At 32.8% G+C, this 25,015-nt stretch overlaps 3 protein-coding genes across 4 annotated transcripts in view; 2 read left to right on the top strand and 1 right to left on the bottom strand.

Moving 5' to 3' along the window:
• Nucleotides 1–234: 234 nt before the first annotated feature.
• On the bottom strand, nucleotides 235–3,828 carry LOC140052606 (cyclin-dependent kinase 1-like). Its single transcript, XM_072098248.1, has 7 exons — nucleotides 3,783–3,828; nucleotides 3,166–3,236; nucleotides 2,846–3,002; nucleotides 2,546–2,666; nucleotides 2,073–2,243; nucleotides 1,400–1,705; nucleotides 235–1,085 (listed from the first exon to the last, which is right to left on the bottom strand). The coding sequence occupies exons 2-7, from the start codon at nucleotides 3,200–3,202 to the stop codon at nucleotides 990–992; spliced, it is 888 nt and encodes a 295-aa protein (XP_071954349.1). The 5' UTR covers nucleotides 3,203–3,236; nucleotides 3,783–3,828; the 3' UTR covers nucleotides 235–989.
• A 2,008-nt stretch (nucleotides 3,829–5,836) lies between these two features.
• LOC140052562 (uncharacterized) lies at nucleotides 5,837–15,784 on the top strand. Its single transcript, XM_072098172.1, has 10 exons — nucleotides 5,837–5,987; nucleotides 8,530–8,670; nucleotides 8,884–9,065; nucleotides 9,359–9,523; nucleotides 10,226–10,321; nucleotides 12,558–12,654; nucleotides 13,199–13,819; nucleotides 14,346–14,554; nucleotides 15,561–15,635; nucleotides 15,764–15,784. Exons 2-10 carry the CDS (start codon nucleotides 8,538–8,540, stop codon nucleotides 15,782–15,784), a joined length of 1,599 nt encoding a protein of 532 aa, XP_071954273.1. The 5' UTR covers nucleotides 5,837–5,987; nucleotides 8,530–8,537.
• A 353-nt stretch (nucleotides 15,785–16,137) lies between these two features.
• Nucleotides 16,138–25,015, top strand: part of LOC140050913 (tyrosine-protein phosphatase non-receptor type 13-like) — a 29,882-nt gene continuing 21,004 nt past the window's right edge. For both annotated transcript variants that reach the window (XM_072095912.1, XM_072095913.1), the window contains exons 1-14: nucleotides 16,138–16,266; nucleotides 16,891–17,047; nucleotides 17,357–17,651; nucleotides 18,108–18,293; nucleotides 18,747–18,817; nucleotides 19,027–19,118; nucleotides 19,524–19,935; nucleotides 20,145–20,185; nucleotides 20,505–20,672; nucleotides 20,868–21,104; nucleotides 22,025–22,674; nucleotides 23,208–23,301; nucleotides 23,574–23,756; nucleotides 24,159–24,986. In XM_072095912.1, the coding sequence (XP_071952013.1) occupies nucleotides 16,167–16,266; nucleotides 16,891–17,047; nucleotides 17,357–17,651; nucleotides 18,108–18,293; nucleotides 18,747–18,817; nucleotides 19,027–19,118; nucleotides 19,524–19,935; nucleotides 20,145–20,185; nucleotides 20,505–20,672; nucleotides 20,868–21,104; nucleotides 22,025–22,674; nucleotides 23,208–23,301; nucleotides 23,574–23,756; nucleotides 24,159–24,986 (3,514 nt within the window). In that variant the 5' untranslated portion in view covers nucleotides 16,138–16,166. The remainder of the gene's footprint in view (nucleotides 16,267–16,890; nucleotides 17,048–17,356; nucleotides 17,652–18,107; nucleotides 18,294–18,746; nucleotides 18,818–19,026; nucleotides 19,119–19,523; nucleotides 19,936–20,144; nucleotides 20,186–20,504; nucleotides 20,673–20,867; nucleotides 21,105–22,024; nucleotides 22,675–23,207; nucleotides 23,302–23,573; nucleotides 23,757–24,158; nucleotides 24,987–25,015) is intronic.

Below are 25,015 nucleotides of genomic sequence, written 5' to 3'. Positions count from 1 at the left end.
TAGGAGTTCCTCTCTTGGCAAGACGAGCTCAGTGTCCTGTTAGGTTGCCTTGCTTTCAGAGCATCAACATGTGTACGATTGATTTGGCAATTATAAACAGAGAATAATAATAACAGAGAAATCACCAAACCAAAGTGCCATTGCTTAGCCAAAACTTGTTAAACAGCGAGTATGCCTATAAACTCATAAAGGACGAGTCAATCATATAAAAAAGTACAAGTGAATGTGATGTGGTAGAGCTGTATTTTTTATTTTTGATATCAAAATACATTTACAACATTTACAGGAACTGATTACTATGTAATTTGTTTCTTTTTTTCCCTACCTTAGCATAAATACAAAGCAAAGTATATCGTAAACATTACAGTACAAATATTAGCCTTTCCTTTTTTGTTAATATATCGCATAAATATGCCTCCAATTGTTGATGTACCGTTTGTTATTCATCAAACACAAAGAGTAAAAAAAAAATTTTTTTTAAATAAAGAATATAACTAATTTACTCAGAGACATACTGAATTTAAACACAAACAACTAAATTTTACTAAATATCTACAAAAAAACTCTATTTGAACAGTCACTATACTTACTCTCTATAGAAATCGCATTTGCAAAATGCTAATCAAATCTCAATTGTTCATCACATTATTTGCAAAGCAAATAAGAAATCCATTTTTTAAACATTGATGAATAAATCTTAGAAATAATCTTTTTGGCCAAAAAAAAATATGTTTTTGCTCTGTCAACTCTGACAAAGTACAGTACTGTTATTGATATAGTGGATGAAACAAGGTCATTAAATGTTTTAGAAATTTCCCACCCAAACGTTGAGCATTTATATAGTTCATAAATTAATTTGTTATGCCGTTGGATAATATTTGGTTAAACACCTTGTTTTGGAACAAAATGTGATGGCACCACCTGTACCGCCTTAATTCCCCATATCGTTTCTAGTCTAGTTCTGATTATGTTAATACTCTTGATCTGCACTATGATTTGATCGATAGAATATCATTTGAAAAATAAGGATGCCTTAAAGCTGCCTTTGCTGAAATTCTTTTAGCTGGATTGTAGATGAGCATTTTCTGTAAAATAACAAATATTAAAAGATTTAAGTTTAAAAACTATGGTGTATAGTTCATGAGAACAATGCTCTTCTATGTCTAGTTTCAATCCCTCCCACTGTGAACTTTGCTATTGTTTTAGCATTCACACCCAGTCCCATCCAATTTCACAATTCCCAGTTTTCCTTGACTTTATAAAGAGGTATTGATTGAAACATCAGAGCTACATACGAGGTGTGCCGCGAACTTTATAACAACTATGGTGTAAAAATATGTAAACTATTCACAATTAATTATCTACATCATAGCCTACAATTTTGTACTAATGACTGTACCTGTAAGAGGTCCAATCCAGAGCTATTCAAGGCCTTCACATTGGTGGTTAAGCTGTTGCTTTTCCAGTTAGGGAAAGATGGCTTGTAGTCCGGTAACTTGGTCACTTCCGGCCATGTGTCTTCCACCGGCGTTCCAAGAGTACGAAAAATACGGAAAAGTTGATCGATCTCCGAGTCACCGTGAAAGAGAGGACGCTTTGTTGCCATCTCAGCAAAAATGCAGCCAATACTCCAGACATCGACGGGTGTGGCATACTTTGCAGAACCCAACAAGATCTCAGGAGCTCTGTACCATAAAGTCACAACCTACAAGAAAATAACATGTACAATACATTTTTAATATGTATGGTATGAATAAAATAAGTAATATTATTATCTTTATTCATCGTGTGTTATTTCACTTGTTTCATTTAAACTGGACCCATCCACTTTCACATCTTTTCCGGCATGGCAAATTAAACATCAATTTTTAGTTGGTACGGCGCTCCACGCCGCTATGCACCAATCGATATGCGCGTGGACATGTGAAAACAAAACAGGTAGGTTTGATTTAACTCTGCCACACCAGCACTGGTGTGAAATACCCTTCATGTCTGAATCTTTAGGTTCAATTCGCATGGCTTTAATGTAATTCTGTAAGATGCATGTTAGAATAGGGTGAGTTTAAACCTACTTCATGGGTGTACACTCTAACTGGTATGCCAAATGCTCTTGCCAAACCAAAATCTGCCAATTTGATTGTTCCTTTGTTGTCAATTAATAGATTCTGGGGTTTCATATCTCTATGAATAATTCGCCTTGAATGACAGTAGACCATGCCTTCCAATATTTGGTGTAAATAACTCTAAAGAATATAAAAAAAATTTTTAATGTGTTTTTTTCAGCTTGTTCTTGTGTCATCAGCAACTGGTTTGAAAGTTGTTTGTAAAGCTCTGTCTACACTATCAAGCTTTATGTGACAAAAAAATGTTATGTGCTCATAATGATGATGTCATATCACTACCATATTTGGGTACATCACAACACTTTTTTGTCAAACTAGTTTGATAGTGTAGACAGATTTACAGTCTTGTTAGCAAGTAGGTCACAAAGGGTGTACTCTTTTATCGTATTAAAATTAAACATTCAAATGTGGTCAAAACACACCTTAACAAGATCTGCCTCCATTAGTGTGCCCTTCAAACTGTCCATGTATTTTTTTAGGTCCATAGTAAGAAATTCAAAGACAAGATATAATTTGCATTCTTGCATTAATATATCTTGCAACCTGAAGAGAAACATATTAAACTAGTTATTATTGTTATTAGTTAATTCAATAATGACTTGAAATGAACCCTAGCATAACTAACACTAACTACTAGTAAAATAACATTTCTTCCTGAAATAAATGATAAATATGACAACATACGTTACAATGTTAGGATGATAAATATGACAACAACATACGTTACAATGTTAGGATGATCTAATTCTTTTAAAAGGGAAATCTCTCTAATTGCAGTGCTTGGTACTCCTTCTTCTTCACTTTCTAATCGTATTTTCTTTAGAGCTACGATCATGCCACTTTCCTTGTGTTTTCCTTTGTACACAACTCCATATGTGCCTGCAATTAAAAATATTTATTACAAATATTGCCTGGGATATATCATAAAGTCTTGGTCTTTCACTCCTGTGCAGCAAATCAAATCAATGTTTCGTTGTCAAGATGCTGCATGCAAAATTATTTACATTAATTACATAATAATACATTTTTCTTTTTTACAAACCTTCTCCAATCTTCTCAATCTTTAAATACTGATCCATGATGTCTTCCTTTTGTCTTGCTCCAATGCGGTTTCTAAACAATGATTAAAAAAAAGTTGTTTCAATTCGGCGACTTAGCCTTGTTTGGCCTTGCCTAGTTAAGCCGAATCTAAGGTCTAAACATTTGATTGTGCAATTTCAAATTGCAAAAAAAAATTCAATTTTGTTTGGTGATAAAAAATCAGGAAAATCTCCCCACTACAGTTTTGCACATCACTGAGCCTAGGCTAGTTATTAATATTATAGGCCAAGCTGGCCTATACAGCAGCCTGACTAGGCTATGCCAGGATTCGGCGGATCCAATTCGGCTAGCCACGCCTAGCCTGAATTAAGCTAGCCTATCCTATAGGGAAATTCGCCTATAGGGTACCCACGGCACGGCGGCGGGCCAGACCATCGACTAAATTCCGTTCAAACTTTGATCCATTTTTTGAGGATTCAATCTAAAAAAAGTTACTTAAAACAATATCAAAACACATAGAAATAGTTTCTTAAAGTTGATATTAATATATTTTAAGACCTAATTAAAAAAAACATACAATAATATGAATTACAAATTCGTAAAGAGTTTCGTACTTACAACTTACTTCTTTACGGTTTAAAAATCCAATGATCGCTCCTTGTGTTGAGGAGGTGCATAGATTCATCCTAGCCGCCACGTTTGAAGTAGCCAATCAACAAACATCTTTAAAAAAGCAACAGCCAATTACAAACGCTGTACAATATTTATGTAATGCGCCCTCTATACATGGATCTGGAATTTTAATCTTCTTATCTCTGACCTACCTTTCAGACTCAAGGATAATGAAATTCCCGCCAATAATTGATTGATTGATCATTTCCATTGGTTTATAACTATTTTAAATATGTTTAGTTATTGTGCCAGTTTTACTCATAACCTCAGAACAGAAACTGATTCGCATCGAGATTGACTTTTGCAGTCAATTCATACATGGAGGTATAATAGTAATACCTCCATGATTCATTATACGCCTACATATATGGACCAAAGTTGTGGAAAAGAATTCATAAATGTCTGGTGGTAATATAAGCTGAATATTTTTGAAAGAAAAAATAAACGAATAAATAAACATTAAAAAACACTATTTATCGCTTTATGCTGATGAACAACACTGCTGTACATATGAATGTATATAATATGAAAAAATGTCGTTTCTTCTAACTTTTATGTTGTGTTATTGTTTTATGTTTTTGTAAGAGTCCTGCAAAAACAGAATTGTAAACTTCTTTATGCAGGATCCTTGCCATCAATTATATACTGAAATTGTAATTATAAACGATGACTAAATAAATGTAAATTTAATAGTTACCAACCGTATCCCACCGCCGGGACGGTCCGTCCCGCATCAAAGTACGTGATATGACATGATAACAACAGTGACATGACACGTGCGTTTATAAAAAGGGGAAACCCCGAGCAGAATTTTCTTGCCTTCGGTTGGTGGATCAGTTCATTTTTTACCCTAAAAAAAATACCCTAAAATTTTAAACTATATGCCTACATGCCTCGCACTTGGAAATGATAAAATGATGCCTCGCACAATGTTTGGCGTGCCTCGCACAATTATTTGGCGTTCCTCGCTGCCTCGCACAGCCTCGCACTTTGTCACACTCGTGTTCGAATCTTAACACGGTTGCTTTAAATTACTTTTTTTTTCCAGGTAAATACATTTATTATTATGTGACATGATGGCATATTAATACAAACATTTGAAAATATTTTTTAGAGGGACGACACTATATCTAATTTGCTTGTTAAAGAGCTACAATTTTGCTTGTGAAAATGGAAATTAAATCGATCTATTTAATATATTTTTGGTAGAAAAAAAACTTTAAAAATCAATAAACATTTACAGGCAGCCAAATGCTAACACATTCTCAATCAATGTGCAGTGATAAAGTTTAATAAATAATAAAAATAATACAAAAAGAAAACTTTTAAAAAGTTAAGTAAAATTACTATTAAACTTGATTGATAATTTAATTCATTGTTATTCTATATAAATGATTGATTGATATTCCCATGAAGGTATATTTTTATACCTCCATCATGGAGATGCCTATATATTATAGGCCTACACACACAAAAAATAAATTTGAACATAAACACATTGATAACTGAAACATAAAATACTCGTAATAGGTATTTTTTATCAAATAATATATTATGTATAAATATAAATTCAACCAACTAACTTCACAAAAAATTATGAATGAATGTCAAATCATGGATCGGAGTATAGTGTAGTAATTAAGTATGTAAACTTGTATTATAAATGGTGGCAGTATTTCAACAATCTAAACTTGTTTACATATTATTTCAAAATTAAATACCTGACGCGTCACAAGAATAGTCTATTAAATATATAGGTTTGACTTTTGGTAAATATATAATGTTCATTAATTTCAATTAAAAATAAATAGATTAGAATATTACAATACTAAACTAATTTATTCTATATATAAGTATATTTTTTTTGTAATATTTTAGTTTGAATTTAAGATTTAACCTGAAAAATCATTTACAGTACATCCCTATAATCAAATGGTATAGTCATGTAGTGATCAACGCTTCAGGATGACAACAACGAACGATACGATGGGTGATGTAGGCCTAGAAATGTGTGTTGAATTTATGTATTTTAATTACCATTATGAGCAGTTTGGAAAACAATAATGCTGTAGATAATGAAGAAGACAAAAAGGATATAATCTATTAAATCAAGTTGTTAATATTTACTTCGGAAACTCGACTCAAGTGTCGGTATGTTATGTGTTTCGACATCTCTTCTCTTTCAACATGACAGTCCAGGCTACTGTACTAAGTCAGGCATGTTTCAATCAATGTAGCTATTGGGAATGTAGGGTTGGCCTAGCCTCTATACAAGCTACTACTACTAGGCCTAGGCTTGATTCCACATGAGAACAAATATTAACTATATTCTGTAAGGATGTAGTATGGATATGATTGCATAGGTCTTAGTTTAGGCTAGGTTCTTGTCAATGTCATTAGAGGCTATTTAATTAATTAGCCAAGTTCATTGATTATCATTTTTATATTTATTTGTTTTTTGGGGTTTTTTCAAGAAATTGACAATAATGTAATTATTTGTTTCCCTGATTCCCTTTTTTATATCTCTGTTTTGTATTTGACAGAAAAAAGTTCTGCACCACGTGACTAATTAAAAGTTTATAGGTGAATACCTGAAAAAATCATTTCTATGTATTTATAGATTTTAATGTAGCCCTTTTCAAAATTAAAATAAAACTAATGAACTCAGTAATCAGGAAGAAGAAGTTTAACCGTTGCTTCCTTTTTAAAAAGAAATTTATTTAGATTTTGATGTTGACAGGGCGTCCCTCTACTCTGGATATAGGAAGGGATCCGTCCAAATTATGTGCATTTTTTAAAACAGGTTTAAATGTTTCTAGAAGTTTGTGTCAATTAATATTCAAATTGATATATATTTTTTCTGCTCTCTATCGTCCTTTATTTATATTGATTTTATTAGGAAAATCATAAAAAATACATACAAAATGAAATAAATTTGTATAAATTACTGACATTAAAAATAAATAAATTTATACAAGATTTTCAAGGATAGCCCAAAAAGCTTATTAGCTTATTTCCATTGAGATACATAATTTAAAATAATTAATATAAAAATTATTAAATTGCATTTCAATTTACAATATGTGTTACTGTATAATAAAAGTCAATGTACATATCATGTTAAGACAAAATAAATTAAATTTACAATATTGACATTTGTCTATGCACACTACTTAGTAAAATAACATAGATTACCTGTAGGCCTAATTATTAGCGGTACCTCTTTTGATTTGTAATAATAAAAAAAGCAAAAAAACAAATCTGTAAAGAAATAAAGGCATTTTAAAATTTTACACATTCTTTAATTTTAATAATTGAATACAGGTTCTGTATTTCATGGAAATAATAATATCATTATTTTTGTAATTTGGGATACCTCAGTATTGCATGAAATATTAACTGAAAGAAAGTATTACTTTACAATTTGTGGTCATATTATATGTACTGTTTTTTGTACCATTTTGTTTGCATCAGCGACATTCATATTTGATGTCAATATGATAATAGCTACAGCTGTATTAGGCCAGGTCTGTGTGCATTTGAGTGTGAATTGGGTGTGGGGCACAATATACTAGCATTTAGCTATGATTGCATTGTTGTTTGACTATTGATTTTTGCTCATATCTTTTGTATGCATTTCTATATCAATCTGCCTCATTGTGACTCACTATGAAAGGCTGTGGTCATTTCCCATATGCTGTCAATGCTATAATGTTGCCAATTTGTTCTATGCTATTTCACAATTGTAAAATAGACAGTAATTAACAATTTAATGATAGTCATTATAAGTAATGTCATACATATTTAAGTAATTATCACTTGTTTTAAACTACTGTAAAAGAGAAGTAAGTATAATTCTAACAAAAAAACCAGATTTAATTCAAAATATATTTCATTTTTAATATTTTCACTACTTTGTACTATACAATGTACAATATTAATTAGCACATGCAATTAAACATTCATCTGTGGAATATTACTTCTATTTGCATAAGTATATATATATAGAAATTGTGTTTGCTCTGAGTCTGAGATACACAAAAACAAATTAAATTTGAAAAGTGTCACATCACTCTAGCACGGTATAAAATTAAATACTGTTACTTCTTCTACTACAGTTACAAAAGAGTTTATTTATTGTGTAAAATAAGTATATTATTATTTATTTTGCAAAATGTTTTGTTTTCAGTAATATTACAGTTCCATATTAAAATATAATTGCTGATATAAAGTTTGCGGTACATAATAATAATATCAACATTTCGCCATGCAAAACTTTAAACAATACAGCATATAAAATATGATGTTGATTGTTGTTTTCAAGGTCAGCTGTTGGTGTTCCCATCATGCACCCTGCATTATCTGCTTTTTGTATTTTTAGCCTTTTCATTAATTGTCAATAGCTACAGTATATAATTAGAGATTTACCACTTAGTAGTGTATTGAAAATTACATTTTTTTAAATAAAAATGTGTTGACATAATGATAATTAAAACAAGTGAATACTCAATTTCAAACTATACCTGTAAATACATTTATTAGCAGTGAGACAGTTTACAATTACATCTAAAGCATAAGAGTTATAATTATAATGTATTGCAATTTCTGCTAAAAATGTAATCTCCAGTTATCCAATTTGTTGTTGTTATCCAGTCTGGTGTCACAATATAATATTTATTAATTTATCTTTTAGGATTCAAGATGCCAGTAGCATCTCTTGTTCATGTTTCCCTGTTTGATGCCTTGGAAGTCAAAGGAAATGCTGTATCAGAAGAGGAGTTATGGGCCTTGCTATGCCATAGCAGTGAAGCCATGCAAGACATATTTTTGAGGGGTAATGTGTACACTCAATTGCTGTATAATAATAGTATAGTCATAAATATTATATTTTCACATTTCTTTGTTAGTATCGAATACTGTGTCCCGAGTCGGCCTTGCCGATGTGGTTGGCTCTTTAGGTATGATAAACGGCGCCCCTACCTTAACCGCTCTGCCATTTGACTCGCTCGCTCATTCATTCATTTCATCCTCTGTTTATCAATATTAGGTCAAGCTATAGCTGACAATGGTCCATCATTCATTATCAGTCCACACACCTTATTATTGCAACCTACTGGTCAGATACGATATGCAGATAGTGTCAACACATCGCAGTATGACGTCAGTGGCTACCTACCTCCGGAAATCCTTGCACACAGCGTCAGTTTCTCGGATGTCGCTGTTGAAAAGGTTGGTAAAATTAAAATGTATATTAATCAATCAATCGTTCAATTTTTAAAGCGCCATTTCAACGTTCATTGCTCATAGCGCTGTCAAAAAGAAAAAATCTGAAAAGGTGAGTTTATAAAAATGACTTAAAACTGTCCATATGTCGAGTTTCTAATATGTAAAGGCAGATTCAGTCTAGGCCCAACAGTACTTTAAGTTCGATCTCTCCAATAGAGAAAACAAAAATTATTACAATTTACAGTTTACTCATTATTTAAACTTTTTTTATTTCAATTTGGTTTTTTTTTCTATAGATGTATGTTTACTCCCTCGGTATGACGATATTCTGGGCAGCTGAATTCGGTAAAACTGCACATAGAGGAAGTAGTCATAATTTAACACGTTCTCTTCATTCCCTTCTGCTCTCCATGGTGGAGGAGAATCCAGCTCGGAGATCTGGGTTAATTCATGTGTTAGAGGTAAGATGTGCTCAAGGTTTCAAGGGGGCCCAACCAGCCCGAGGCACCCTCTAAATTTCACAAATTGTAATGCAAAAGATAGGACATCAAAGTTCAGCACTTCATTTCCCTACTTTTACCCCAGCCCCCTCCCCCTATTTCATTGAAGCCCATTGAAATCCTGGATCCACCACTGGTGCTAAACTTTACTACAGTTATCACATACCATAAAACACACCTTCCTGTGCAACAAACAAGAGCAATTTATCTTTTAACACTACAGCCTATCCCTATTCAGGGGAAACCCTTATTAAGAAGACACCCTTATTAAGAGGACACCCTTATTAAGAGGACACCCTTATTAAGAGGACATCCTTATTAAGAGGACACTCTAATTAAGAGGATACTTTCTTGTGTCCCGAAGGTATCCCTTTAATATGGGTTCTACTATACTATAAACATCAATACATCCTTCATTTTCTAGCATATACTACTGTATACTACAAAGTTTGTGTCTTTTGGCACTCTTTACTTTCTTCAGACTTTGTAAGAGTTGAATCTACCAGTTACAGTATCAACATCCATTGACAAGTTTACTGCTCACATGCTTCCACTTAATTCCACTATATATTTTTTATGTGTTTTTGTATATTATAAATGATGCAACCTTTGAATGATACTGTATAACTCGATATGATATTATATGTATTTTGTGTTTTCTAGGCCTGTACATTGCATACACAGCAATTTCCAATAAAGGTACCCTATTCACATCATCTCAGCAAACTGGCTAAGCTAGTACTTGGAAACATACAAGATGTAAGTATCTATATATAAATTATGGTTAATTCTGACATAGGCGAGCACAATGCAAAAACTTCGGTACAAATCTCCGCCTTAGATACCTACCTTATCTATCTCAGATGTACCGCGAAACGTTGATTTGATAACATTAGTTTTCACATCGACGCTATTGTTCCATATTTCTATCTTAGGAAGATATTATAAAGAGTTTTTTAACACAATTTATGATTTCAACAGCCTTAGATTTTCAACTCAATTTCAATTCTTCGTGGGTCAAAGTAATTTCCGGGTTCACCTTGCAATAACCTGGTTTCAACTATTTTCTCTCTTTTATACACAAGGGAGCAGTTAAAATAATAGATTTGACCCTAAAGGTAACTAGAAACAGGCACTTTCCATCAATCAATACAGTGTCCCTTTGGAAGAAGGAAGAAAAAAACCGTGCATAGCCATTTCAGTTTTTTGTTTATTTTAGGAACGGACCGCGCGTGTGTGTAGGTACAGTAGTTAAAAAATAAAAATTATACTGCAAATTAATAAAGATCAAATTAAATATATGCCATAAGGAATCGGAATATATTATGGGAAATAGTATTATAAAATTACATAGGGAGATTTGATGATAAGACATTTTGTTTAAAATCGAGTGAAATCCCGATAGCTGAGTTTTATTAACACTTTCACCGCCAGGCATTCAATACAGGAAGTAGATAAATTTACCTGTTTTTCAAAGCTCATAGCAAAGGTGTTTGTAATCAGAATAACATGCAATATACACTCAAATAATGAGATAGAAATAAACTTTCCAATGGTACCAAACACTTTATTGAAATAAAACTGTAATACCACATAATTGTACAAAGAACTTGGCTCACTTTTAGCACTTTAGGCTCAATCGGAGAACAAAGCAGAGATAATGAGGATTTTAGCCTGGCTGCACCGTCTGTCAGTGTCACGATTCTCAACCTATTCTACAAACTAGCCTAGGCCAGACTAGCTAAATTACCTCCAATTATTTATTACATTTTATAAACCAGGTTTAGGTACAAATATACCTTCATCATCTGGGGATAATAAATACTCATTTTCAGAGTCAGAGTCGGCAAATATTTCTGCAATTGCTTCATCCGCAGTAAGCACATTATGTTGTTTACAGATAGGACGTGATGTAGGCCAGCTGGGGTCAATGGCACTAGGGGTTAATAAAGTATCAAAATATTTTCGATTTGGATGTTGAAATTTCTACATGCGGTCCATATATACCTGATCTAACAAATTGTGCAATAAAAAGCCAAAGACGGAAATGTCCGTCTTTGGCGGTCTGGCGCTGGGCATTGAAAGACGGAGATTTCCGTCTTTGGCGGTGAAAGTGTTAAGTAAGCTGGCAGGAAAGGCTATCTGTGTCCTGTTAGGACCGAGATGTCTGCCCATGTTTCAAGCCGTAATGTCTTCTTTCTTGGCCCACTCTGTCACGGCAGTTTCAAAAGATGTTTAAATTAAATAATGTATTAATAATTATTAGGATGGTATTTGAATTTGAATTATTTGAATAAATGCCTCTTCAATAAAACATCCATTTGAATAATAATCCCCCCCCCCCCCAAACCCAACTATCTAATAAATGTCCATACACATTTATAATAACACAATTATACTATTTGTAGTAGAATTCATCGCACTGTTATCTACAATTTACCAAGCATTTGTTATTCTTTTTTACCACTTTTCATATCTATTACAGGATTTCATTTGATTATAAATGTTACCATATTATTAAGACTAAAAAAATTAACATATATCCCTCGAATAAGCACCTCCCTCAAATGAACTCCGCCTCCCCAAAGGGCCGGCCCTACCAAACAATAAACACTATACTTTAAAATGTTATTAATCATCTAAAACACTGTGAAACAGAGTATAGTTTAGTTTTACGAATGTCAAGCATTTTTAATAATGGTAACCGACAGAAAACGTACAAGAAGAACATTTTTATCATTCCGAGAACCATCGTCTACACTTCCTAGAGGGGGAGCGAGCGAAGCGAGCTCACCCTCTAGTAGTATTAACTAAGGTTTGTTGTAAGGGCAGAACATTGAAGGTTTCATACTATATCAGAGTTCATTATTCACCAAATTATTTGATCATTTCATACTTCATTATTGTAGTAAACATATGCTACACTGCAAAATATTTTGTTAATTTCAAAACACAATACTGGAGCACTAAAAATATTGTTTAATTAATTTTACAGCTTAGCAATCCTTTGTCTGATTATGATGCTCAAGATGGTCGTCATGACAACAGTATAGACAAATCGGGTCAATCAGGTCAACATCTTTCATTACCAAGTAAGAAAAATAATTTCATATTTTTAATAAATTATTATGCATAAATAGTGATGAAATATTTTGTTATTATTATATTATATATGTTATAACCGTCTATCTGTCTCTGACATGTTCTACCTGAAACATTGCCACCATTTTTTAAATTAAAATTTAACTTACCTTGTTTTTTTTTTATTGGTTCAAACTTTTTTAACCTGTTCATGTTTACTAAAGCTCTGTCTACACTATCAAACTTTATGTGACAAAAAAATGTGATGTGCCCATATATGGACATATCACTACCATTTTTGGGCATATCACTACCATATTTGTATTGGGCACATCACTACCATTTGTATTGGGCACATCACAAACTAGTTTGATAGTGTAGACAGAGCTTTAGATTAGTTCAAATAGTTGTGCTGTGCTTTAAATATTTTTTTATTTTATTTTTATAGTGTCATGTTTAATTATTTCATAAATTTATAAAAAGTAGTTTATATTGCTATAACAAAAGGTATGTGTTATTTTTTACTGTATATTTTCCTTTGATTTTAACTTATAGGTTTTAATGGTACTAAACACCCAAGGCAGCATTCCAATGCTTTGGATTCATTGTCAATAAAGCGCCCTCGATCACAACGCAGCTATCATTCAGAACATTCCAAACATGATGCACGCTCTAGCGGTCACGGCAACTACAGTACGACTACTATTGATTCATACGATTCCTATGACGACTATAAACATTCCAGAAACAAACATTCCTTTAAAAGTTACGACGAAACAGGTGCGCAATCTTATCACATGTCCGATATATTTTCGCCGAGCACACCTGATTTACCACCTCGAAATCGTACTCGTGACAGGTCACCAATGGTGAATAGGTCACGTGAAAGGTCACAAAGACTGTCTCAATCTCCTCCATCACATATTAGCAGGACAAGCAGCAGGTATTCCCGAGCCAGTCAAGCATATGAAAGATTACGAGAGAGGCGTGAGCGTTTGAGTGTTTTGCGTGGTGAGATGGGAATGCCACCCGATCTCATTCAGTCATCATCGAGTTATCGTGGCGGTGAGTCTTCAGGAAGTGATTACGAAGATGGCAGAGGTTATCAGAAAACGAGGAATAAGAGACAAAAATCATTCCAATCTATTGCATCTACTGTGCCATCAGCACAAGAAGGTAAATATTTTTAATTTCTTCTTTATCAAAATTAATTAAAGAACATATGATTGAATGTAATACAATTTCTGTATGTAAATGTAGGGAATAATTTTGCCAGTGTAGCATAGCAAAAAGCTATACAAAACAACCTTTTTGCTACAGATTTTTAAATTTGTGTAGCAAAAATACAATACAAAACTATGTTTCTCGACTCAAAAATCAGTTTGATTAGCAATATTTCTAAACAAAATTTAAAAATGAAATTTTCCCCTGAAATGTAAATAAAATCTTATGTAAACACAGCAAATTGAGTTCAATTTTGTCATTAAGTTTATTTCTTTTTTTTTAAAAAGCATTTTAAAAGTTTTTAAAGTTTAGTAACATTTATTTAACCAATAGAACATAATAATAGTAATAATTTGAATACAATATGTGATATCAATTTGAAGATGAAATTAAATAATAATATTTAATAATAATAATTATTAGACATTATGATTGGTCATATTCTATTATGTATTATTTTTTAATTATTTTTTTTAAGGGAGTTATCACCCAGACCAGTTCCCATATTACGGATCAGATCCAAACCTGCATAGAGGGAATACCTTTGGTAGTCATGGCAATGCAAAACTTCCAGATTATAATGACAATCTCGATGCAAATGGACAACAAGGAAGCCCAACTCCAGATGTTATCCGTAGACGGAACGGAGAGAATGGAAAACAGAAACCAGACAAGAGAAAACTAAAGGTATCTAAATACATTTGGGTTAATAAATAATACTTTTGAATGCAATGATGTCATCACTACTGTAATAATACCATAGATGATTACTGTGTTTATTTCCTTCAGCAGTATAAGATGTGTTTTGAATACAGCTATTATTAAAGCTCTGTCTACAATATCAAACTTGATGTGACAAAAAAATGTGATGTGCCCATATATAGATATGATGATGGCATATCACTACCATATTTTGGCACATCACACTTTTTTTGTCAAGCTAGTTTGATAATGATAGTGTAGACAGAGCCTTAAGGAACACCTTCGAAACCTTTCAAAGTGTTGTTCCCTTAATCGTAGAGATGACGTCTGAATAGAATTTGATGGCTTCACTCATTAGGAGTAAAACTTGATTGAAATAAAATTAATTTATATTATTAATAATGATAGCAATACTAATAAGGATTATAGTGAATTAACAATAACAAATTATAAATTTGAGTTTTTAAAGCTGTCTTAAAATTAGCAATTAATAATAAAACAGTTGAATAAATAGAAATGAAATATAGTTATGTTAAAGACTCAATGCGCATAACAATAAAATTAAAGGAAAAATAAAAGTTAAATTAGCAATTAATAATAATAACAGAAATATAGTTTTACAAAGCAAAGCAAAACATAACAAATAATTGGTCGAGGACAGTTTGGTTTCAGTTTCATAGAGTTTAATGTATTACTGTCTTTATAAGACAAGACAAATAAGTTTCATAAAGCACATATTTCCTTATAACATGTCCATGCGTTCATGTGCGTTGGGGCAATGAAATCACCAGTATGTTAAAGTTTAAAAAAGTTAAGAAAAAGAAAGAGAATAACAACGTAGTTTATGAAGATAATCCTAATATACGAACACTCAGACGATCAACCTCCACGGTTAAATTACTGGTTAGTTTTTGTCTTATTTTATGTCGTATTTAGGGATATTAATAGTTATATTAATTTGGTTTTTTCTTTATTAAATTTTGTTTTGTAGAAGTTTTTTGGTCCGGAATTTTCAGTGGCCCATGATGATACAAACGTGTCCTTGTCTGCAGCTCCATCATTATTGGTAAGTAATAGCACTACACCAAAGATCGAAATACTAAACAACACACAATTTATCAAATTGTCTATATGTTTATAGCAACATGTCATGATAATGCTTACAATACAATTAAAATGTGTTTGTTTTGGTAGCCGAGAGTGTTAAAGATTTGAACCAGGATTTCTGTATAAAAAGCAGAAGATTCCAGGTTTGAATCTCGGTTGGGGTTGCCTTTTCTCATACTCACAGATTTCTACACCATTTTATAAATTAATTGATTATGCTTATAAAACTCTTTCTACACTGTCAAACTTTATGTGAAAAAAAAGTGATGTGCCCATATATGGACATGATGATTTCATATCACTACCATATTTGGGAATATCACTACCATATTTGGGCACATCACACTTTTGTTGTCAAGCTAGTTTGAGCTTAATGTCTGATTGGCTAAATGCGTTTACTTTTAAAATATTTCAGAGTCGTTCTGGTAAGCTGCCACCAAATCGTAAGAAGGTTACTTGTGTATTACTGAATGGTCGATGGTTAGATCTTATGTGTGACCTAGGGTCAACGGGAAAGGATCTGTTTGAACTTGTTGTTAAACATCTTGATATTATTGAACACTTCTACTTTGGTCTTTGTTATATTCGTGGTAAGTGAAATTCATTGAAATTATGGAGTTGCCTTGTGATTGTGGTCTAGTGGCAGAAACTAGATATGGAGTTGCCTTGTGATTGTGGTCTAGTGGCAGAAACTAGATATGGAGTTGCCTTGTGATTGTGGTCTAGTGGCAGAAACTAGATATGGAGTTGCCTTGTGATTGTGGTCTAGTGGCAGAAACTAGATATGGAGTTGCCTTGTGATTGTGGTCTAGTGGCAGAAACTAGATATTCAATGTATGCATTATATTAATTCTTAGACTGAAACACTATTTTTATTTCTGCTATGTACGCTATTTCTACACTATCAAACTTTATGTGACAACAAAATGTGAAGTGCCCATATATGGACATGACGATGTCATATCACTACCATATTTAGGCATATCACCACCATATTTGGGAGTGGTATGACATCATTATGTCAATATATGGGCACATCACATTTTTTGTCATATAAAGTTTGATAGTGTAGACAGCGCTTTATACATTTTCTGGCAAGTTTGTGTATACCCAAGTTGTGGGCTTCTGTGGCACATATTAATCAAATCACAGTAATTATAATATGATAATGACTATTTGGACTACTGTGTTAATATAAATTATATTTTTCTTAGATGGTGAATATTTGTTTTTGGAGTCTGAGGAAAAATTACACAAAGTAGGTCCGCAATCATGGAAGGAGGAGGCAAAAAGGCGGAGTCGAATGTCAAACCAATCATTTACAGTTTTCTTTCGTGTCAAATTCTATGTAGAAAATCCAGGTGTTCTTAGGTATACTGTAGTATTAAACTCTTTGTATTAGTCATCACTTATTAATTAGTTTCAATTTCCAAATATCTTTTAAATTAATAACAATTGAAAGTATATTTGTTAATATTTTAAATCTCTGTCTACATTATCAAACTTTATGTGACAAAAAATGTGATGTGCCCGTATATGAACATGATGATGTCATATCGCTATCATATTTGGGCACATTACATCACATAAAGTTTAATAGAGTAGACAAAGCTTAAAAGTACTTTAAAATACATTTCTGAAACTTGTATGGTGAACAAAAACATTTTTTTAAATTGACAGACAAATAAATACCAGACACCAGTACTACCTTCAGCTGCGGAAGGATATTTTAGAAGAAAGAACAAAGTGCGATGAGCAAGCAGCGTTACAACTCGCATCGTTGGCGTTACAAGCTGAAATGGGAGATTTAAATCACTCCGCCTCATTAACACGGAACTACTTTTTACCTGAACATTACTTGCCAGCCTACGTGATTAGCGTTATGGGTGTGAACGAGATTAGGAGGAAGCTACCCACTATGCATCAGCTTCACAAAGGAATGATCGACGACCAGGCTGAGTTGGAGTTTCTCATGGTTAGCCAATTAAATTACCTCATTTTGATGTTTTAATTGTTTGATTAAATATAGTGTATAACAATATTATATACTATAAAGATTAAAGACAAATTCTCTATTTAGATAAATTAATACAAATGTTTAGAAATTAAAATAATATATATATACAGTCTACTCTTTGTGACATGAAATTCTGCCGAATTTCTTTTTTAACATTAAAAAATATCAAATGGAATCATGGAAAAACAGATATATTGAGATTGTTAATATGACTACATCTATTTACACATTTCAAATTGTTTGGTGTTTTTAAAAATTACAAAAAAAATGTTTTAAATTGTTTAAATTGTTATCTAAAAACGACAATTAGCGTTTAAGATGATGATGATTTTCTATAAAGTTATATTGATGTTAAACTGTTGATGATGAAATTATTCATTTATCTATTGTTACTATCTTGTTTTGTTATAATAGGAAGCAAGGAAGTTATCAGAGTTTGGAATCCATTTCCATCGTATTTCACAGAACAAGAAAGAACATGAGTTGTCTCTGTGGGTGGGAATCTGTACAAGAGGGGTCATTATATATGACAAGAGGGGTAAACAGCGAATACCTGTACAAAGACACCCTTGGCATCTGACTAAAAAAATAGGATTCAATGTAAGTATCTAACTAATAATCTAACCCCTCATTTATTGTCCAATTTTAGATTCAATCTTATAATAATATTTACATTTTTTAAATCAAATTTTCGTTTTTAGTGAAGGTGAAATGAAAATTTGATTTCAAAAATATTTTGGGAAGGAGATGACTTTTTTCAATATTTACATTTGTTATACGATATTATAACATACCTAAATAAATTCCTGTCATTTGATTTGATGATTATGAGTCACATGGTGTGCAATAGTATGTACTATTAAACAATCGTGTCATAGTACTTTTTTTGGTACCTTGCTTCGCCTCGTGGAAATTGATTTCATCTTTCACCTAATGAAATTATTTGTACCATCGCACTCATAAACATTATTATTTGTATGATATACTTTTTTTTTTATATTTATATGTTACAATACATTGAAATTAATATACAATTATGAATTTTGTTATCAGCGGAAAAAGTTTGTGATCGAAGCAAGAGATTCCTCAGATAAAATAACACTTTACACAGATAATTATAAAAAGTAAGTTTACAATTATTTTATAAAAGCCATTATGACACATTGTACTTTCACTGTACAGTTAATTAATTATTCATAATCATAATTGGTTATTCTTATTATTGCAGTATATATTTCTAATAGCATTGAATTATTTATTGATTTATCAATCAATTTGACTCAATCTCTATAAATACATTTTTTAATTTGTTTCATTTTATGTTTTCCTACAGAGGGCAGTATTTACTACGGTTGAGTAAACAACAACACAAATTTCAGATGGCAATGAGACAAAAACTGAACACATCTCAACAGTTCCATCAAGGTACAGTTTTTGATAATTAAACTCTTAGCTATAATCATGCATGTTAAAAACATTTTCAATTCATTCATTCACATTTATTCAGTAATAATATAAATATTTTCATTGTTACAATATTGCAGGGATCCTACAGACACAAAAGAAAGTATGAAATTAAGTTTTAAAAGTTGAAAAAAAAAGTATACATACATATACAAAAAATGTATACATAATAATAAACAACTAAACAATGATTGCTAAGGGATTGTATTGAGACGATTTGAATTTTGTTAATAGCAAAACCTGTGATATGACATCATCATGTCCATATATGGGCACATCACATTTTTTTTTTGTCACATAAAGTTTGATAGTGTGGACAGAGCTTTATAAAGTACAGTATAAATGATATATATATATTTTGTTCAGAATATCCTTTGGATACGGATTCCTTTGCGGGATCCCTAGCTCAGTCCGTTTCCATTGGTTACAATATTCAAGACCACGAGGACAGTTTTGAGGACGGATTCGATGAAGACTCGCTCAGAGACAGTTACTCACGGCAACCGTCTCTACCAACCAATGGAGCGAAAGGTGAATTCCGACTTAACAACTACGATAAACACGAAAAGGATTCTACGCACGAGTACAGTCTCACAGAAGATGCTCAGTATGAAAATGTACGAGAGGTGCGTAGTAGGCGTACTGTTCCGCAGCAAGAATTTGAAGAAATCGATGGAAAGATTGTTAAAGATGATGAAATGGATTTTGATGATCCAGCGTATGCTACTATTGATAGTATCAGACGCGAGCGAAAGAAACAAAATAATAGCAGAGATAGGTAATGTCATTTGTCATTAATAAAATCAAATTTGTAGCATTGTGTCTATTGATTTCTATTTTCTGATTTTTAAAAAATAATTTTAGTAAAAAAAATGAAAATAAAAATATGAAAAATCGCTTTATATTAATATCTAAATTACCATATATGTTAATATTATTTAAAAAAATACTGTATTTCAAATTTGTTTTTGTCTTTCTTTATTAAAGATCTCTTGAGAACAGCAACGTTCAACAGGCCAAAGTTATAGGTTAGTTGTATTTTTTTATTTTAATAATATAAAAACCATTTTTGTTACCAGGCTGTGTGTTTTGTATACTGTGTGTCTGTATTCGCTTTTGTAACTTTTTTTTGTTTGATATTTCTGCAATTTAGCTCTTTGGGCTGAAATAGTCATAATTTTTTTTTTTTTACCATATTTAATGGATAAATGAATAAAATATGTGAAATAATAATCATTTCAAATCAAGATTGTAGACCACAAAATATAGCTAATTAAGAATTTCAAAAATATTTCAAAAGAATATCAAAAAGTTAAGTTAATTAATTGACATGTTTGTTAACAACAGATGCCAGTATTAGGTCTCAACTCCACACACCATTTACTCCAGGGTTGAATCCCAATGAGACAATAAGCAATTCCTTACGGCAACGTTTGGAGGAACTTCCGATGCCGGATACACCGGAGCGAGAAATCATCACAGTCAAGTTACAAAAAGATCCAGAACTTGGTATTGGTAAGTTGTTTTTTTGTTATTTTATTATTTATTTACTTATTTATTTATTTATTTATTTCCTTATTTATTCACTACTTTTATGTTTGTATGTAATTATTATTATTTTCTAAGATTTATTTATTTAATTTCTTATTTTGGTTATGATCTGATACCAAATAAATTAATACTTTAAAATTGTTTTTTTTTTCTCATCAGGAGTAACTATTGTTGGAGGTGAAAACTCTCGCAATCTAGATCTTGGTGTTTTCATCAAAAGCATAACACCAGGTAGCCCAGCGGAACGCAACGATCAAATCAGACCTGGTGACCGCATAATATCCATCAACAATCGAAGCTTAGAGGGCGTCAGTCATAAAGGAGCTGTTGACATGATACAGAGTGCTAGAAACGTTGTAAAGATGATACTCTCACAACCAAAAAGTCTTGATCCAGGTGGGATGCAAAATATATTTATTAATATGCACATATTGGTATTAGAGAGACTTATAACTCTAGATATTATACTATCAACTAACATTACTATAGTATGAATAATCTATTAATCGGAAAATAATACACAGTTTAACACCTATTAAGGGAAACCTTCAGGAAACTTTGGTTGGCTGAAGTATTAAAGCATATCATTGTAAGACTGGGAAAGTATCCTCTTAAATGCCAATTTACACGACGGGCAGTAACGGTAATAAAAATATAGCCTATGTTATTCCTTATGACCATTTACACAAAACGTGAAGAGGACGCGTGGTTTCCGGTCAGGATAGATACAGATTTTACATGGGAAAATCTATGCGGTTTTCCACTTACCATTACCAGTCATCTCTCTAAATTGGCTATTAACATAATAGTAGAGGATTTAAGTTCACTATACATATATATGTCTTAATTTTAGTAATTTTTCAATGTTTATATAATCTAACAATAACATAGAAATTGATTTGTATATAGTTAATAATAATATTTAATAAATATTTATAAATACTGGGCATATATAAGGACATTGCTATTGCATTAACAACCTGATTATGAAAATCAACATACATTAACTCCACAGTCCATTGCACTACATAACAATGATCATTCAGTAGATACACATTCAAATTACAATCACCATAAGGTTTATCACAAATATCTTGATTTCATGAGGAACGTCATTGCACAATGTGTGATGGGAAGGGTTTGGGAGAAAACATCACAACGTGTACGTTGACAAATCACATACGTACGCGACGTTTGCTCCAAATCCTTCCCACCATGCGTCACGCACGCTATTTGTGATAAACATTATTCCATTCATTATTTCAAGTTTATTTTTTATATCTTTCATTTATCAAATATATTGAATCTTTATACAGATTTCATGCATGCCATTGAATCATCTAATGACCATTCAAAAGAGTCGCCATATGCGACTATTGCAAACCATAACACGCTTGCTATTGATAACACCAATCAAGCTAACACGCATAAAGACTCCACTAAACATCTAGCGCCTGTCAAACCAAAACGACGACCAGAGAGCTTCGGATCACAGTACAGCGCAGCAGCAGTCGATCTGCCACCTGGACCATTGACAAACGGTACGCTATCAAAAGAACCGGTTGTCAACGGGTCAAATGATTTGAATAATACAGGTGGTGTGGAGATGAGCGAAGATGACTTTGACTTTGGGAGTGATGAGGAGGATGAGTTTCAGAGTGACCATGATGAAGTCACTACACCAGAGAACACAGACTTTGAAGACATGATTCCTGATGAACCACGCAGTCGAAAACCAGTGGTTCTTCAGGCAGTTGAGAAAGACCTCGGTAAAGAGTTTTCCAGCCCAAGGGTGCCATCTGCCACTACTGGTGATCAATCAATGCCATCAGGTTCAACTGAGGCAGTGCCAACTGAGGATGTTGATAGTGAATTCACTGACGATCTACCTGACAATCTGAAGCCTGGGGATAGGTTTAATGTGAAATTGAAGAAGATTAATAACAGCCTTGGAATCAGTGTTACTGTAAGTGTTACTGTCTCAATTAATTTGTACATATATTGATCAGATATTGAATCTATAATTTCTCTAGTATCATAGGCAAGTTATTTAATACAGTTTCATATGTATCACATGTGCATGTATCATAGGCTATAAACCTAACAGTAACATGATACAGTAGCCTTAACATTATACATGTGTGATACATATGTTACGCTGTATTACAGAATTTGCCTATGATATTGGACAGATATGGCTATATGGAGATACAGTATAGAGAATCTGGTGCATTATAAGCATTCCACTTTCTCCCTTCTTAAAATTCCTAACATTTCATATTATATTACTAATTGTAAGGAACGCAAATTTATGTCACTTCTAAAATCTCGCCTTTTTAATCATTTTTTTTTTTAGCGCTGTGAAACATCAGTAAACAGCACTTTATAAATATTTAATATTATTATTAAGACAATGTACATCATATTTAATGGGAAAAGGGATTGTGACTGCATTGCATTGCTTACCCTATGTTACTGTTTTATATTCATTTTCCCTAGGGTGGCGTTAACACCAGTGTGAAGCATGGAGGTATCTATATCAAGACAGTCACTAAGGCTGGGGCAGCAGATCAAGATGGCCAAATACAAGTTGGTAGGTTGAGACAAAACAGTAGACCCTGTTAAGGAGACACTTTAGGACCCAAAAAGTGAAGGGATTCAACTGTTCTATGGAGAAAGGAGTTATAATGAACAAATTCATGTTTTGCTGAAACTGAAAGACTTGTGGACAGATTCAGTTTGGGCCAATAGTTGTTTGTTTTTATCGGTGAAATATCTATTCCAAAATCTAGCCTCAACTCCTGTCAATTGTTTCTTGGCACATGTAATTCCAACCCTTAAAAAAATGTTGTTTTCACTTTTTAGGTGATCGAGTGATTAGTGTAAATACTGAACCACTGACTAATGTGACGCACAAGCAGGCTGTAGAAGCTTTACGCAAAGCTCCAGCTGTTACAAGCCTAGAAATTGAACGAGGTGTACCACCAACTAGCGCTACTACACTTCCTCCTACGCCGACACCCGCACAGATGGCTGCTGAAGACAAAGGTTTGTAAATTAAATTTATATACGTATACACTATTATAAAGGATAATGTTCCATATATCAATTAAATTTAATGGTTAATTTGGTTTATTTTTCCATGCACAAGAAAACACACATGGATGGTGCATATTTTAAGATATGTGCTACGCAGAACGCAGATCTTTGCTAGTGAGCAGCCAGCCTTGGAGAAGGAAATATAATGTTGATAATATTTAATTTTTTAAATAATAATAATTATAACTTTGTACAACAATTATTCTTTACTGCCAAAGTTATACAAGTTTGAATGACATCACTACAACCAAATTTCTACATCTACTCTAGTAGCATGTTTGGTTAATGTTACCAACCAAGGAAATTTAGTCAACTAATTAATTGTGTTTTCTTTTAATTTCTTGCAACCAGATCTTGGAGCAGCCACGTCTAGTTCAGAACAACACATTGAAGATATGACATCACACCAGACGTCTGGTCTAACATCACCAATGTCTGACAATGCCACTCCAGCCCACTCTACTAAAGTACCAAACAACTCCACAGTTGTGTCACCACAGACGTTATCCCATGATGAGATGTCATCACCAGCCTTCACCAATGATGAGTACTCTGCCACGGTGCTGCCTTCCGGTACGAAAGAGAAACCATTTGGTATTCCTGCAGAAGATCTTAGAGATGACGAAGATGACTCCGATTCTCGTATTTCTACACCTACAATAGAAGATTTTGGAGATGATCTTTCATTGAACTCTGACCTCCCAGACTTAGCAGGTGACAATCAGTTTGACAAAGCTGAGAGTGAAGATGACCTATCAAGAGGTAATGAGGAGAACCAAGACGATGATATTCGTCGTCGTGTTGTGTCACCAGCGCTTAGCACCCAAGAAGCAGACTTACTGGAGTTAATCAGTTCACCGTCTGTAAGTCGCAATACAGTTCTATCTACAAACCAACCAGCCACTAACACGACTCCTCGTAGTCCAGCTCCCGAATTAGTTTTCACGTCCCCACCGTCAAGTCCGGCCGAAAGTGAATGGTCAGACACACCCCCCTCATCGGCAATGGAAGAGCCTTCATTATTGGTTAACAATGCTACTGTGGTGTCAACTTCATCGACTCTGAGCAGAACTGGTGACTTCTCAATTATGGACAACATGTCATTGACTGGTACAATGAGGTCAGCTATTGGTGAAGGTGTCAAAGTTCATCTTCCTGACCTTCCATATGTAACACCAGGTAAGTAGTATCAATCCTGAAATATAAGC

Source organism: Antedon mediterranea, chromosome 6 (assembly GCF_964355755.1).
Source record: "Antedon mediterranea chromosome 6, ecAntMedi1.1, whole genome shotgun sequence".
In the NCBI taxonomy this organism is placed as follows: Eukaryota; Metazoa; Echinodermata; class Crinoidea; order Comatulida; family Antedonidae; genus Antedon; species Antedon mediterranea.
This window is presented reverse-complemented; position numbering and strand designations above follow the sequence as displayed.